This window comes from Aricia agestis, chromosome 18, assembly GCF_905147365.1.
Source record: "Aricia agestis chromosome 18, ilAriAges1.1, whole genome shotgun sequence".
Lineage (NCBI taxonomy): Eukaryota > Metazoa > Arthropoda > Insecta > Lepidoptera > Lycaenidae > Aricia > Aricia agestis.
This window is the reverse complement of record NC_056423.1, coordinates 3,626,515-3,640,453: the sequence shown is the minus strand read 5'-3', so window position 1 is coordinate 3,640,453 and position 13,939 is coordinate 3,626,515. Positions and strand designations below refer to the sequence as shown.

At 36.9% G+C, this 13,939-nt stretch overlaps 1 protein-coding gene across 1 annotated transcript in view; it reads left to right on the top strand.

Annotated features, from left to right (window-relative positions):
* The window catches only part of LOC121736183 (homeobox protein Nkx-6.2), a 65,648-nt gene extending 53,207 nt beyond the window's left edge, over positions 1-12,441 (top strand). The window contains exon 3 of the mRNA XM_042127270.1: positions 12,280-12,441. Coding sequence (XP_041983204.1) covers positions 12,280-12,441 — 162 coding nt within the window. The remainder of the gene's footprint in view (positions 1-12,279) is intronic.
* The last annotated feature ends 1,498 nt before the right edge of the window (positions 12,442-13,939 follow it).

The following is a 13,939-nucleotide window of genomic DNA, read 5'->3' as shown; positions in this document are numbered from 1 at the left end:
TACAAGTACCTTGATAGTAATCAGAAACACAAAAAAGAACAGCAATGCAAGAGAAAAAAATAATAATAACCATAAAACAAAACATAATAATGCATTAAGCAAGGCGCCAGATACAAATTGGTTGGCGATTTCAATGGGCACGGAGATACTTTAAGAGGCGGAAAAATTGACGGTTTCCCGTGATAAACTAAATTCGGCGCAAAAGAGTTGCTGGCGTCATGTAGAGGTAAATAAATTACTTTTGTTTAAGTATAGTTAACAGAAATGCCATAGCTCTCTTCGTATTGAGTCTTGATATAAAATGCCATAAAATATGTAATTTGGCGGTTAATAACAACTCGCGAGGAACAGTAGGTACCTACATTTATAAATACGAGTATGGAAAAGTATTAATAGATTCTATTAATTCTATATAGCATACTATTTTGTAACAAATTACTGTATATTTTCCTAAAAAATAAAATAAAACGTTTATGTAATACTATGTCCTTTTTCGATTTCCAAAAGTAGGTATCTCCATACCGAATCAGTAACAGACACACTTTCGCATTATATTATTAGGGATGCTTAACTATTTAAATCACGGGAACCCAAACAAGCGTGACTGTTTAAAATGGCGGAGAATTCGAAAGCAATTTGTGCGATAGGCGGCGACACATCAGATAAGTAAAGCCGCGCGCACACCGCCGCCGTCAGAACATTTAATGCCATCATTTGAATTTAAATAACGCCTAAGCTCGGACGATTGTGTTCGAGTTAATGATGTTTTTGCACTTCACATAAATTATGTGATGCTTTTAGGGTGTTTTTTTGTGTTTTGGTTTAAAATCTAGATGTGGTGTTTAAATTATTTAAAATATGGTAAAAATATAATATCATCAGTAATGCTACAAAGTACGATCATAACATGACACTGAGATATTGTCTTAATCTTAATTAATAGTTATTAATTTTTTAATGAATTTTAATGTTGTAATTACGTCCATAAATTACATGGAATTATAATTGTTCAAGCTCTTAAAATACTTTTTTAAACGTATTGGGATAAAATTGTTCGGCGTGCATCCGTTGTCTGATTGCCATCACAGAAGTTTTTACTTAGCATGAGATTACCTAGCTTTATACTATTGTATATTATTGTATGCTTAATAAAGAATTTGAATTGTGAATATTATGTTAAAGATCTCATCATGTTAATTTATAAATATGCAAGAAATAATAATCCTTAAATCATTCTAATACATTTCCTTCCTTTTTCAAATCAGAAGACGATTAATTTTGTCGTTCCAACAGATAAAACTGTCTACAACTCTACACCATAATGCTACACCATTTAAATAAAATCTCTAAATCCTAAAAAATCGTTCAATCTCACCTCCGTCACACACGTAATGCATTCGTAATCCCGATGACGCACCGCCCCGCACAGACGCGCACCGCCTCGCCTCGTCGCGCCTCGCCGCGGGAGATAATGCCGACTCGATGACTGCGGCGCGCCACGTGCGCCCGCCATTTTACAGCGGCGATCGCGCCACATTACACATTTAAATTGCTAGTGTGTCCTCCGCCTTATCGCGATTATGCTAAACGCCGAAACAAAATGTTTTATTGTATTCTAATTTGGAATTTTTATCACCCTCGCTTCTCGTTCCCTAAAAAATAATTTAAGAATAATATTATTGTACGCTTATTATTGTTAAATTATCTGTGTTACAATTAAATTTACTATCATAAAACGAGATAATGTTAATGTAACGAGAACATTCACTGTTTCAATGATTAATTGCAGTGGCGACTAAAAAAAGTATTCTTGTATAATACAGTTCCTACGTTAACAAACAGTAAAACTTAATAATATCCTAGGTAAACAATCATCCGAAGAAAAACTCATTTAAACTCACACAAAAATTAATAAAAATATCAATTAATCAAGCGCCAAATTAAAAAAGCGGCAGGTTATCAAATGTCGCCGGCGCGTCTCGCGAGATTAAAAATTTTGGTTTAATTAAGAGGTGGGCAGAGACGTGAAATGTCCAAAATTACTTCCACCCGTGGGGAGGGGGAGTCCCCAGGTGGGTGGCACTAATTACAATTTCTTAATTCTCAAAGTGTCATGTCCGGCGACGTAATTTGGCGGTGTTGTTGTCTCGAGCCGAGATTTCAGAGTTTATTGCGCGATAAACATTTTTGACTCAACTCATTTTGTTTTTATCTTGTTTTTGTATTTAATGAACAACATTTATTTTAAGTTTTTCTTAAAGGCTTTCATTTTAAATATCACACTGTGTAATATTTAAAATGAAAGCCTAATACTCACACTAATACTTCTTTATGTAATTTACACAAAAAAAGTTATTACGATTTCAATGTTGACTGCTTAATGCTTATATCGATTTGCATGAAGGTAGAGAAAAAGTTTTCGATGTGGAATCTTAAATAGTAAACGTTTGTTTTGAATTTTCCTACAATGCATAATATTTAAAAGTAATCTTTATTATTTTCGAAAACTAAAATTATAGTAGTAATTATAGTCTTTTTTCTGCAACTTTGCTGCGCTCAAATTATTTTATAGCACAGGAATCACATATTTTTAACCGACTTCCAAAAAACGAGGAGGTTATATTATGTTCGGCTGTGGATATATTTTTTTTGTGCGATAAAATTAATGATCCTACGAGTAATATATCTTTTTCCGAGACTTAGAAGAGGACCAATAGACAGACTATCACTTATATACGTACTAGGCTTAAAGAAGAAGTAAATGCCAGACAAGACAGTTTCATCGTCGTAATCAGTGATAGCCATTTACATTTTTATGCGGGGTTTAAAAAAAGGGGTGAACTCAGGGGGTTAAATTGTAGATAATTAAGTTTATCGTTTTAATATCTCCTTGTCTTTCGGAATTTGCTAATGAGTTTTTTTAATAACGCCAAATTTGAGCGCTCGAGAGGGGGCCATGATTTATGACGAGTTTTTAATCTTTTTAAAAAGAAACGGACGATACCATCGTCCCAATTATACCGACTTGTATAATTGAATTGAAGCGCACTTTAAAGTTTTTTTAATCGCCATTCGTTGAGTTTCATTTTGTTGGATCATTTTAATGCTCTTTTTCCTGAGAAAAAATTATAATTGTAGTTTGATTTCGACATCCGTCTATTCGACGTTTGACGTTTGGTGCCCAGTTTCAGCGATTTTTGACTGAAGTTTATCTATTCACAACTGCTTTTGATTGGCTAACGTCAAAATATGAACCAATCAACAAAACTGTTGAATAGATAAACGCCTGTTAACAAGGGCGTCGCTAGCCGATGGCGCAGGGGGGGGCAAGTTGACTTTGACGACCTCTGTGGCTCAGTGGTGAGCGCGTCGGTAGCTCAAGCCGGGGATCGCGGGTTCGAATCCCGCCGACGGAACAAAAAAGTTTTCAATGTTCCCGGGTCTGGATGTGTATTAAATATGTGTATGATATAATAAAAATCTTAAATATATGTATAGTATACAAGTATTAAATATAATTTCCGTTGTCTGGTACCTGTAACACAAGTCCTTTAGGTACTTAACACGGGGCCAGACTGACGTGGTGTGAATCGTCCATAGATATTATTATTATTATTATTATTATTACTTTACCTACTACAATTCATACTTTTCTCATTCTCTATGAATGAGAAAAGTAGGTATGAATTGTAGGTAAAGTCGACAGCACATGAATGAATAATTTTTATCATTGACACTAAAACTCGACGGCTATGATGGCTGCGATCGTTAGTCCTTTGTTCTAGACGCGTAGACTCACAATCAATCAGGCGCCATTTTTCCAACATGGCCATCGATCAGCGCGCCAATTTACCTGCGCCCACAAATCCCGCCAAATTGCGATGTCCGGAATTAAACGTCGACTCGATTTGTAAACTTTTTATGATCGAGTGTGCGACCAATTTATTGTTTGAGTTATTGCGGGAGATTGCATTTTTTGCTGAATTCTTATGTAAGTACTATCAGATTTGACGACCTCTGTGGCTCAGTGGTGAGCGCGTTGGTAGCTCAAGCCGGGTGTCGCGGGTTCGAGTCCCGCCGACGGAACAAAAAGTTTTCAAAGTTCCTGGGTCATGGATGTGTATTAAATATGTGTATCATATAATAAAAATCTTAAATATATGTATAGTATAAAAGTATTAAATATATTTCCGTTGTCTGGTACCTGTAACACAAGTCCTTCAGGTACTTACCACAGGGCCAGACTGACGTGGTGTGAAGCGTCCATAGATATTATTATATTATTATTATTATAGATACATTGATTCATAGGCAGATAGCGGGCCCACATAAAATGGTAGGATTGTGTCTAACCCAGCTGACCACGACTAAAACTGAATTTACATAACTGAACTAAATGGCGTAGATCCGTTGTCTATAGCTTTGTCCACACTGTGCCTTTTTCTGTTCGTCAAGGGCATGCGTTATAGTGCAGTCAACAGCGAACGTGAGGCATGCCCACGACGCATGCCCTCTGACCGTATCCAAAACTTTCGATTTGTTATTAAAAATGACAGTTGGCGTTGCGTTCGTTGACGCATTCAGTTATTGAATGCGCCAAAATGAAAGTTGAATGAAAGAAGATGACGAAAATTGAAGACGAAAGCGCATAGTGTGGACATAGCTTATAGTTTACGCAGTGTTTTAGCGCGACGGCGGTTATTAACCTTCTGTCAAAAAACTCGACTAATTTAATCGTTTTTCATTCAGACTCTCAGTACGGGCGTTAGGTATTTAGTACATCTAAGGAAACTTATTTCAAAATGAGTAGAATGCAAGTTACATCTTCGCTTCTTATGTTAAGTGACATCACCCCCCCAGCCTCACATTATCGGTCAGATCATTATCCTGACGGTGTGACAAACGACCGCGTCACAGCGGCGATAACGTCACAGTGTCACAGATGACGCGCTAATGATGGACAGGGGACGGATTCTCGCAAGCTCTAGTGATAACTAGTCATTATAATATTAAAATCCATACAAAATAGTCTCAAAACAATGAGGCATAGTACAATTTCATACAGACATTTTATATGAAGACTAGCTGACCCGGCAAACATTGTTTTGCCTGTCACTAACACCTGTGTCTATTACACTGACACTGATGGAGACGCTGTGGCAAGCTTCATAAAAAGAGCCACGGAGGTGTCAACCGAACACATAAAATATTATAATATAAAAATGGCTTAAATTTAGTTTGTTATTATTTTTAGCAATATTCCGCGAAAACAACTACCACCTTTAAGTAAATGAGTGAGTGTACGCATAGACATGCGTACTTAACGGACGTTGTTCGTAGAGTCCACATCCTGAGGATGCTCCGGTGTTGGGACGAAACGCGCGTCGAGGTTTTCAACCTACATGGTGGTGAGGGGCCTTGCACGGATTTGCCAACATTATTGCTTGTGTGGTGGTGGTGTTTGCAAGTTCTTGCATGCGAGTGTACGCATAGGCAGTGTGGGAGGAGGGAGGTGCTGTACGCATGTCTATGCGTACACTCACTCATTTACTTAAAGGTGGTAGTTGTTTTCGCGGAATATTGCTAAAAATAATAACAAACTAAATTTAAACTATGGATTTCCGCAAAGTAACGCCTGATTCCATTAACTATAAAAATGACTATAAAAGACAGGAACGATAAAGTCCTAAGCCACATGGCGGGTAGATTCGACACAGAACGATATCTTTTTAACAACCTAGAAACTCCACCCAGCTTGAGTGACCCCTCTCCACCAAGCCAATGTCACAACATCTAAAGGCAAAGGGTGGAGCAGCATAAAATCTAAGGAAATCGGAAAATGTCGGATCTACTGGCCGCCTCACCGACTGGGACCTCACCGTTCAAAACATTAATATTATTATTATGCAATTTATAAAACAATAAATATATATATTTATTTATTAAATGTATAATATATTATACTCTATTCTATTAAATATATATATATACACATATATATTTAAAAAAAAAAAAAAAGTGTCCATGGCGTGATGGACCACAATTAATTAAAATTCATAATATTATTTCAATTATCCTTGGTGCGAAAAATCTAAATAATAAAATAACAAAAAAAGGATATGGACGAACAGTCCATAGACGGCCCCAATTTTATAATAAAAAAAAAAAAAACATTGTTTTGCCATATAAATTATTTCTAGTATCAATACAAAAAGTAGATAAAAACCTATTCTCAGGCCTGAGTACAAAATTTCATTAAAATCGGTTGAACCGTTTTGGAGGAGTTCGCGCACAAACACTGTGACACGAGAATTTTATATTATGTAGTATTAGATTTGTGCCTCAATACGCTGTTTGGACATTTTAATGGGGATGGGCCGAAATTCGTTTTACATTCGGTTAACCGAACTTCGGCAGCTTGAACCGAACTTCGTCATTCGGCCGAATTTCGGTTAAAATGCCGAACATTCGGCACTAAATATACTTGCACTATCTTAATAGGAATTTATGAAAAAAAAAAACAAGATACTACAAGAACTATACTCATTCATAGTTATTTACTTATTTGAATTAGAAAAAGTAATCATACGCGATAAACAAAAAACTTAAATTGGTCTTTTTAACGACCAGTCTCAAAAATCTTTGGTTAATTTAAACAAACTAAACACAAAATTAAACCGCTCTTCTTACTTACCAAACCACCTTAGAAATCTTTCTTAATCAAAAAACAAATTTTACTGCCCTTCTCACCAAGTCTACGAAATCTCTCTTAGTTAAACTCTACTCAAAAAACAAAAAAATTGACTTTACTTTTACTTTACAAATGACTAGCTGGCTAACGGCTCCGCGGGAAAGCGCAGAGTGCGGGCGGGGCACATTTGCAGCAAGTGCGTAAACAAGTCACAACTCGAAAAGGCGCGGCGAAATCGAACCGAAGTTCGGCCGAAGTTCGGCCGAATTTTTCATTTTTACCGAATGTTCGGCCGAAGTTCGTATTCGGGTCAAACCACATTCGGCCCATCACTACTTTTTAATATTATGAAACGTCTGTCTGTTAGGGTAACACACACAGACGCCATTGCTGAAACGATTTTAATGAAATTTATATTAAAATACTTTAAGACCCAGGAAAATAACATGGAAAAGTTTTCATCCCTACAGTACAATGGTTTCTTTCAGACTTTTTATAATAAATAATAATGTATCACCTCTTTTTCAATTATAAATCGTTTTCTTCCTCTAACAATAGAATATTGTAATCTCATACACATAAACAAAGCTGATATTGTTGGCACATTATGTAAAATGCGCTTTTTCGATCTTTTATCCAGTCCAACAAAACAATGATAACATTATGACGTCATCCCTCACGAGAAATAATTTTATATCTATAAGAAAAAGACAGATCAAATACGAAGTATGTGTAAGCGGGACAGATATGTTTTCTATGGACCGTCTTTTATCACTTAAGTAATTGAATATGGGGGATAGAGGGAAAGGCTTCTTGAGGGTTCCGAGTTCTTAAAGTGCCGTATATATAATCGTAAACTTGATATTTGATGACAAACAGACATACAATAACAAACATGAGGCCGACTTCGTAACACGAAAGTTTTGGATTGTATTTATATTTGAAAAAATTGTTAAACAAGAAATGAATCTTTCATTTCTTATTGTACTGTTTGAATTTAAAGCCATCTTATAGGTACTGTACCCATTTGAATTAACATACACTTCTATGCAGAATCACAATGAAATATAATAAACGGAACGGAAACCGTATACTTATCAAGATTCGAGAATAATAACATAACTATATATTAAACTATCTTCATACCAAAATCGGATCATACGGTTTAAGCATTACGCAGTAACCGACACAGATTACAGATAGGTACTTACATAATTTTGGAAATACATATTTTGAACATTGAAGTACAAAAACATTATCCAAGGATCATCGATTCATACAAAAATCGATTCAACGTTCAGAATGAAGAGGCAAAGATTTCAGACAGATATCTACTCATAATATCTATCATTTTATACATACATTTGAATATTTACAAAAACGTTATCCAAGAATCATATCGTTGAACTAAGGAATAACATCTCCATTAATCCGACTCAATAATGCGAACGAGCCAATTTGGCGTAAGTCCAAGTATTGCGATTTTTCTCGTAACACAATTATAGTCACAATAAAGCTATAAACATTATTGACAGCGGTGTAAAACGGTGCCAATCGCCAATTAAACGCCACAGCCGCCATCATAGCGACCGCCATGTTGCCATAACCGCCATATAACACCGCTCTAAACTCGCAGCTCCTGAAGTATTTATGAGATTTCTGATCGACCCGATGTCAGACAGTGTAGACCCTTCATTTTCGGGTGTAAATTGTGATTAAAATAACGAGCCCTACAATATTAGACAAATTTTGAAATTGTATAATATGAAATTTTGTGCCTCGATTCGTCGTTTCAACTTGAGAAAAAATATTTAAACAATAATAAAATTTATTCTTTCTTCTAGAAAGAATGAAACAACTGTTGCCAAGAATGAATTAAGAAACATCCAATACCCCAACTATCGAGTTGGGATGAGTGAGGATCACCTCAACACATTTAAATCGGATCAATAATGTTTTTTATCGTAGTATGGGAAAATACAGATAGAACGAAAGGCCGAAATCCTTAAAAAGGCGAAATTCATCTTTCTCTTGATAAAAAAACTTTACAAAATGCTTCTATTTTTAAAATATACAAACCCTGACGTAGAGGTACATAATTTACGTATAACCCTGTATACATCAATGTTATCTGCATCGTGTATCTAGTCTGTAGCGCCACGTCGATGTCACTAATTAATACGTGGTAGTAGCAGATGCCATCAAAACGTCGTTACCGCCGATATTACAACAATAATGTCGCCGGCCTGCGACCATAGAGCGGGCGGAAGCGGGGGCGGAAGCGGGAGCGTCAAGTACGTGTATGGATATGACCCCTAATATTGTTATTATTGAATATCAAATGATGAGCCTATATACTCTATTTAAAAGTATAAGAACAACAAGTTGTTAATGTAGTTGATTATAATATTTATTTATAATATGTTTAAATAAAATCAATGCTACTCACAACTTGTAAACTTATTTTTAAGCCAACAATTGTGCAGCTGTATATATATTTTTTTTATGATAATAAGGGGGCAAACGAGCTAACGGGTCACCTGATGGAAAGCAACTTCCGTCGCCCATGGACACTCGCAGCATCAGAAGAGCTGCAGGTGCGTTGCCGGCCTTTTAAGAGGTAATAGGGTAATAGGGGACGGTAAGGAAGGAGAGGGAAGGGAATAGGGGAGGGTAGAGAAAGGAATAAGTTAGGGGATTGGGCCTCCGGTAAACTCACTCACTCGGCGAAACACAGCGCAAGCGCTGTTTCACGCCGGTTTTCTGTGAGAACGTGGTATTTCTCCGGTCGAGCCGGCCCATTCGTGCCGAAGCATGGCTCTCCCACGTATAATATATATTGAATATAAATTTTCATGGCCTAAAATACAGATCCAATTTGTTTGAAGAGATGTCAACAGAATTATTTAAAACGACACGGGTAAAATAAGTAACCTAGAGTTATGGATTTTTACATTTTGCAGAATTAAACTTATTTTGTAGCATCGTTTTCGTTTTTAACAATGTTCAACATAATACTCCCCGCTACTCGCTCTCCGCTGCGCTCATGTCCGTGTCCTCACCTCGTTTAATAAAGCCCTACTATTGGCACTCGTTAGCGCTATACTCGTACAGCCCGGATCGAATTTACACTTGTAACAGTTAAAACTTATAATTAACGACATAAAAATCTTGCATAAACGAGTCGATATTGCACGCAATATAATCTGGATTTGAGTGCATAAAGATTTAATGGCATGTACTAAATTATAAATCATGGGTTTACCAGCACTTAAAATCTGGCACCGCTTTTGCCTAAAATTTCCAGTTTCTGGCTTTTTTTAACAGAGTTATTCACTAGCTAAAAGCCGAGCTTTGTGAGGGCTCGCGTCGTCACACCTTGACTGATTGATGATAACACATCTGTACATAAAAAACCTTGACTGATTAATCACGCAATCAACACATCTAAATATTTAAAAAATACTATATTAAAGCGCAATTCAATAGGCGTGCCGCGTGATAGTTTTTCCGTAAAGTGTATCACAAAATGTTCAGGTTGTACTTTGTAGGATATACTTATAGGGCTCGCTTCGCTCGCACTGATTAGCGTAATATAAATAATTAGGTTTTGACGTAGGTAATTGTAAATTGGAATCCTATCTAGTATTAATGAAAAAAAAATTAATGAAAGTTTCACTTTCAAACTGATATTGGTTTCCAAGGACGATTAGTGCAGTACTTAAAAACCATTTTGATATTTTAAACTTGTTTTTGGACATTTTTTTTGGATATAAGTACTATGATAGGCAATAACTAACTTAAAAACTCAAATTCGTTTTCTCTTATCACAGTACATGTGATCAGAGTACCTACACATCTTCAGGGTAAGCACAGGGACGTATTTTACACGCGTACACATATTTGATCCATAAACTGCGCATAATGTTCAGGTAATTCAAAACCTCTTACGGCGGGGCTCGTCCTAATCATGAAAATGTATTTATGACCTAATTAAAGCGCTGTCTTGCCCGAGGCCGGAGAGAGAGAGAGCGAGCTATACGGAGTCGCAATAGAGCGAGCAGGACGGGGCACGAGCGAAGTTCGTGATTAATGAGTGTTATATGGGTGGTTAAGTACCGTGTAATTTGCAAAACGACCCTTAATTACCGGGAGCACGGCTACTATGTCCGTCTCTATCGCGCCTCCGCGGTATCCACGGGGGGGAAAGAGACAGGTATAGCGTGTGAGGTGGGGACACATTATGATGTCGGATTAGCAGTGACCCGGTCTTTATATTCGGTACAACATGAAGTTGTGGCGGCGCCAGATGGAGAACCTCTGTTTGAATTTTGATATTAATTTGTTTGTTTTAAGGAGCACCGCCATTTTGGATATCATCAGCACCTGTAGTACTAGCACGGCGACCAGCGGAAATACGAAAGTATGGACAAACTGTGGAAATAAACCTAAGGTGCCGTTCCGATCTTTTTTCGTTCCGAAAAATTCAATTAAAATGCCGCTTTATGACAGACTATAGTCACAAACTGTGGAGATAAACTTAAGGTGCCGTTCCGATCTTTTTTAGTTCCAAATAATTCAATTAAAAAGCCACTTTATGACAGACTATAGTTCTAAAAATTCAAATAATATCCTACATTATGACATATACTATAGTGTGTCATAAAGTGGCATTTTAATTGAATTTTTCGGAACGAAAAAAGATCGGAACGGCACCTTAGGTTTATTTCCACAGTTTGTCCATACTTTCGCATTTCCGCTGGTCGCCGTGCTACCGCTACTGATGTTTGTTTTGATGACTATATGGCTAATTGAATAAAGTATTAAAGTATCTTGTGCTACCTCTAAAATCGTGAATGTGTTGTCTAATTGCCATAACACAGGTTTTATTAACCATAGCAGTATATTGCCTGCTTTGTTCTATTGCGTATTTTATGTGTGTTAATAAAGGAATTAAATTAATAGATCAAAAATCCTTTATACTTTATGTAATAATAATAATAGTAGTAATGTAGTTTACGAGAACAGAGTGACAACTTGGTATTTTTTTTTAATTTATGAATTTCTTTCGTTACACTAAATTTAACAAAACCTATTTAACAATTTGATTATTATAATAAATAATTTGATTTAGTAATGTATTCCACATTAAAATTAGTTTGGTCGCGTTACGTCAAACCCAGCTGACAGATCACAATTAACATTGAATTGACATATTCGACCAAATAATGTTGGTCTGTCAATTGCATAGAAATCAACTTCCTCGATGGTATATAATATTATTATAATATGTGTATCAAACCTACACTTCGTATCGCTACGTCGTAGCGCCTCTACGCCGCTCCGCTACGACGCGCTACGGCGTAGCAATGTTTACGCTCAGTTTTTATTCAACATGGCGGCTTACTTATTCAATACTGCCAATTTAAATGACATTTGAACGGTGGTCGCTATCAGAACTTTGTACCTAAAGGGTAAGGTTAGTCCGTCCGTCTCTAAGCAGTCTTATAGACGAGATATATAGAGTGTTAAAATTTCAGACGATATATTTTTATTGCTTGTGTAATTCACATCCATCTTCTTCGCAGGTATGGTTCCAGAACAGACGGACGAAGTGGCGGAAAAAGCACGCGGCGGAGATGGCGACGGCCAAGCGCAAGCAGGAGGAGCTGGGTGACGACTGCGACGAGGAGCAGGATGCGTCAGACGAGGACGACGCCAAGCGGCCGCGCCTCGACTACCGCCAGTGACGACACACCTGGCATGACCCGTGCCAGCCGTGCCAGGGCCAGCCGTGCCAGGCGAGCCAGGCGTGCCAGGGCCAGCCGTGCCAGGCCGGCCAGGCGCCGCGCCCGTGCCAGGAGCCCAGTGAGAGTGACGAACATTACGATGAACCGATTAACTTCGCTTACTACCATTTTTAACCAGTGTATATTGATAGGAGAGAGGGGGTAAGATGGGACTCACAAGATAAATCACCCAATTATTCGTAATTTGAGTTTCTACTGCAGAATGTTACTTAATTGGTATTCCTAGCATTTTCAAGCAAAAGTATAAGTATCAATAATGACTACCAACGTTTGCCTTATATAGGACAACAAGAAATCTCGCATTTAATATTGACTTTCAAACTACTGAATATATTGTATTGATATCATAATATTATACTTATGGCCTGTTTCACCGCTTCCTGATAAGGTGCCCGATAGGGTTATTTGACAGATTTTCCATACTCCATCTGTCAAATTAAGTGGTGGATAGCCTTATCAGGAAGCGGTGAAACAGGCCCTTAAGGTTGTTTTTTTTATTTATCAAGACAACCTACTTTTAGTTATTTGCTTAACTGTATAATTTTAAAAATAATTTATTATGGAGCAAGACTAACAAGGTATATTTTCAACTTTAGGTATCCCATCTTACCTCACTATCCCACATAAGACGCATTTATTATTAAGTAACTATATTTAAGAAAATCCAGTTTCCAAATCACCTGTCATCTTGGATTTAATATAATGTCAACACAGTGATAATTATTTATAGAGTTAGCCGATTGAAAGTTTTTAAGTTGCTTAAATTGAGAACATAAATTAGAATACATTATAAATAGATGCCATTTGAAATTAGAGCATAATTCAAAGACTTTGGAATCAGCTGTCAAGCCGCCATTTTGTTTGACGCGGCCATCTTTTAAAAGAATTTGTTTATTTTATTACTTAACTGTTTTTTTTTTTGTTTTTCATACTTACAAAAATACTTTTTTTGTAATAATATTGTTTCAAAAGAATATTATGCTTACTTTAAACTTGCGTGATATCCAAGTAAACTATTAATTTCTTACGTAACTATCATTTTCAACCTTCTTCTTCTACAAAAGATTTAAAAACCTGTTGAACAGTTGATTAGGAAAAAAATAAATACTTAATGGTCTCAAAACTTAATGGTTACATAATTAGTTTTTTTTTTAATGAAATAAGGGGGAAAACGAACAAACGGGTCACCTGATGGAAAGCAACTTCCGTCGCCCATGGACACTCGCAGCATCAGAAGAGCTGCAGGTGCGTTGCCGGCCTTTTAAGAGGGAATAGGGTAATAGGGGAGGGTAGGGAATGGAAGGGAATAGGGTAGGGAAGGGAAGGGAATAGGGAGGGTAGGGAAGGGAATAGGGGAGGGAAGGGAATAGGGAGGGTAGGGAAGGGAATAGGGTAGGGGATTGGGCCTCCGGAAAATCACTCACTCGGCGAAACACAG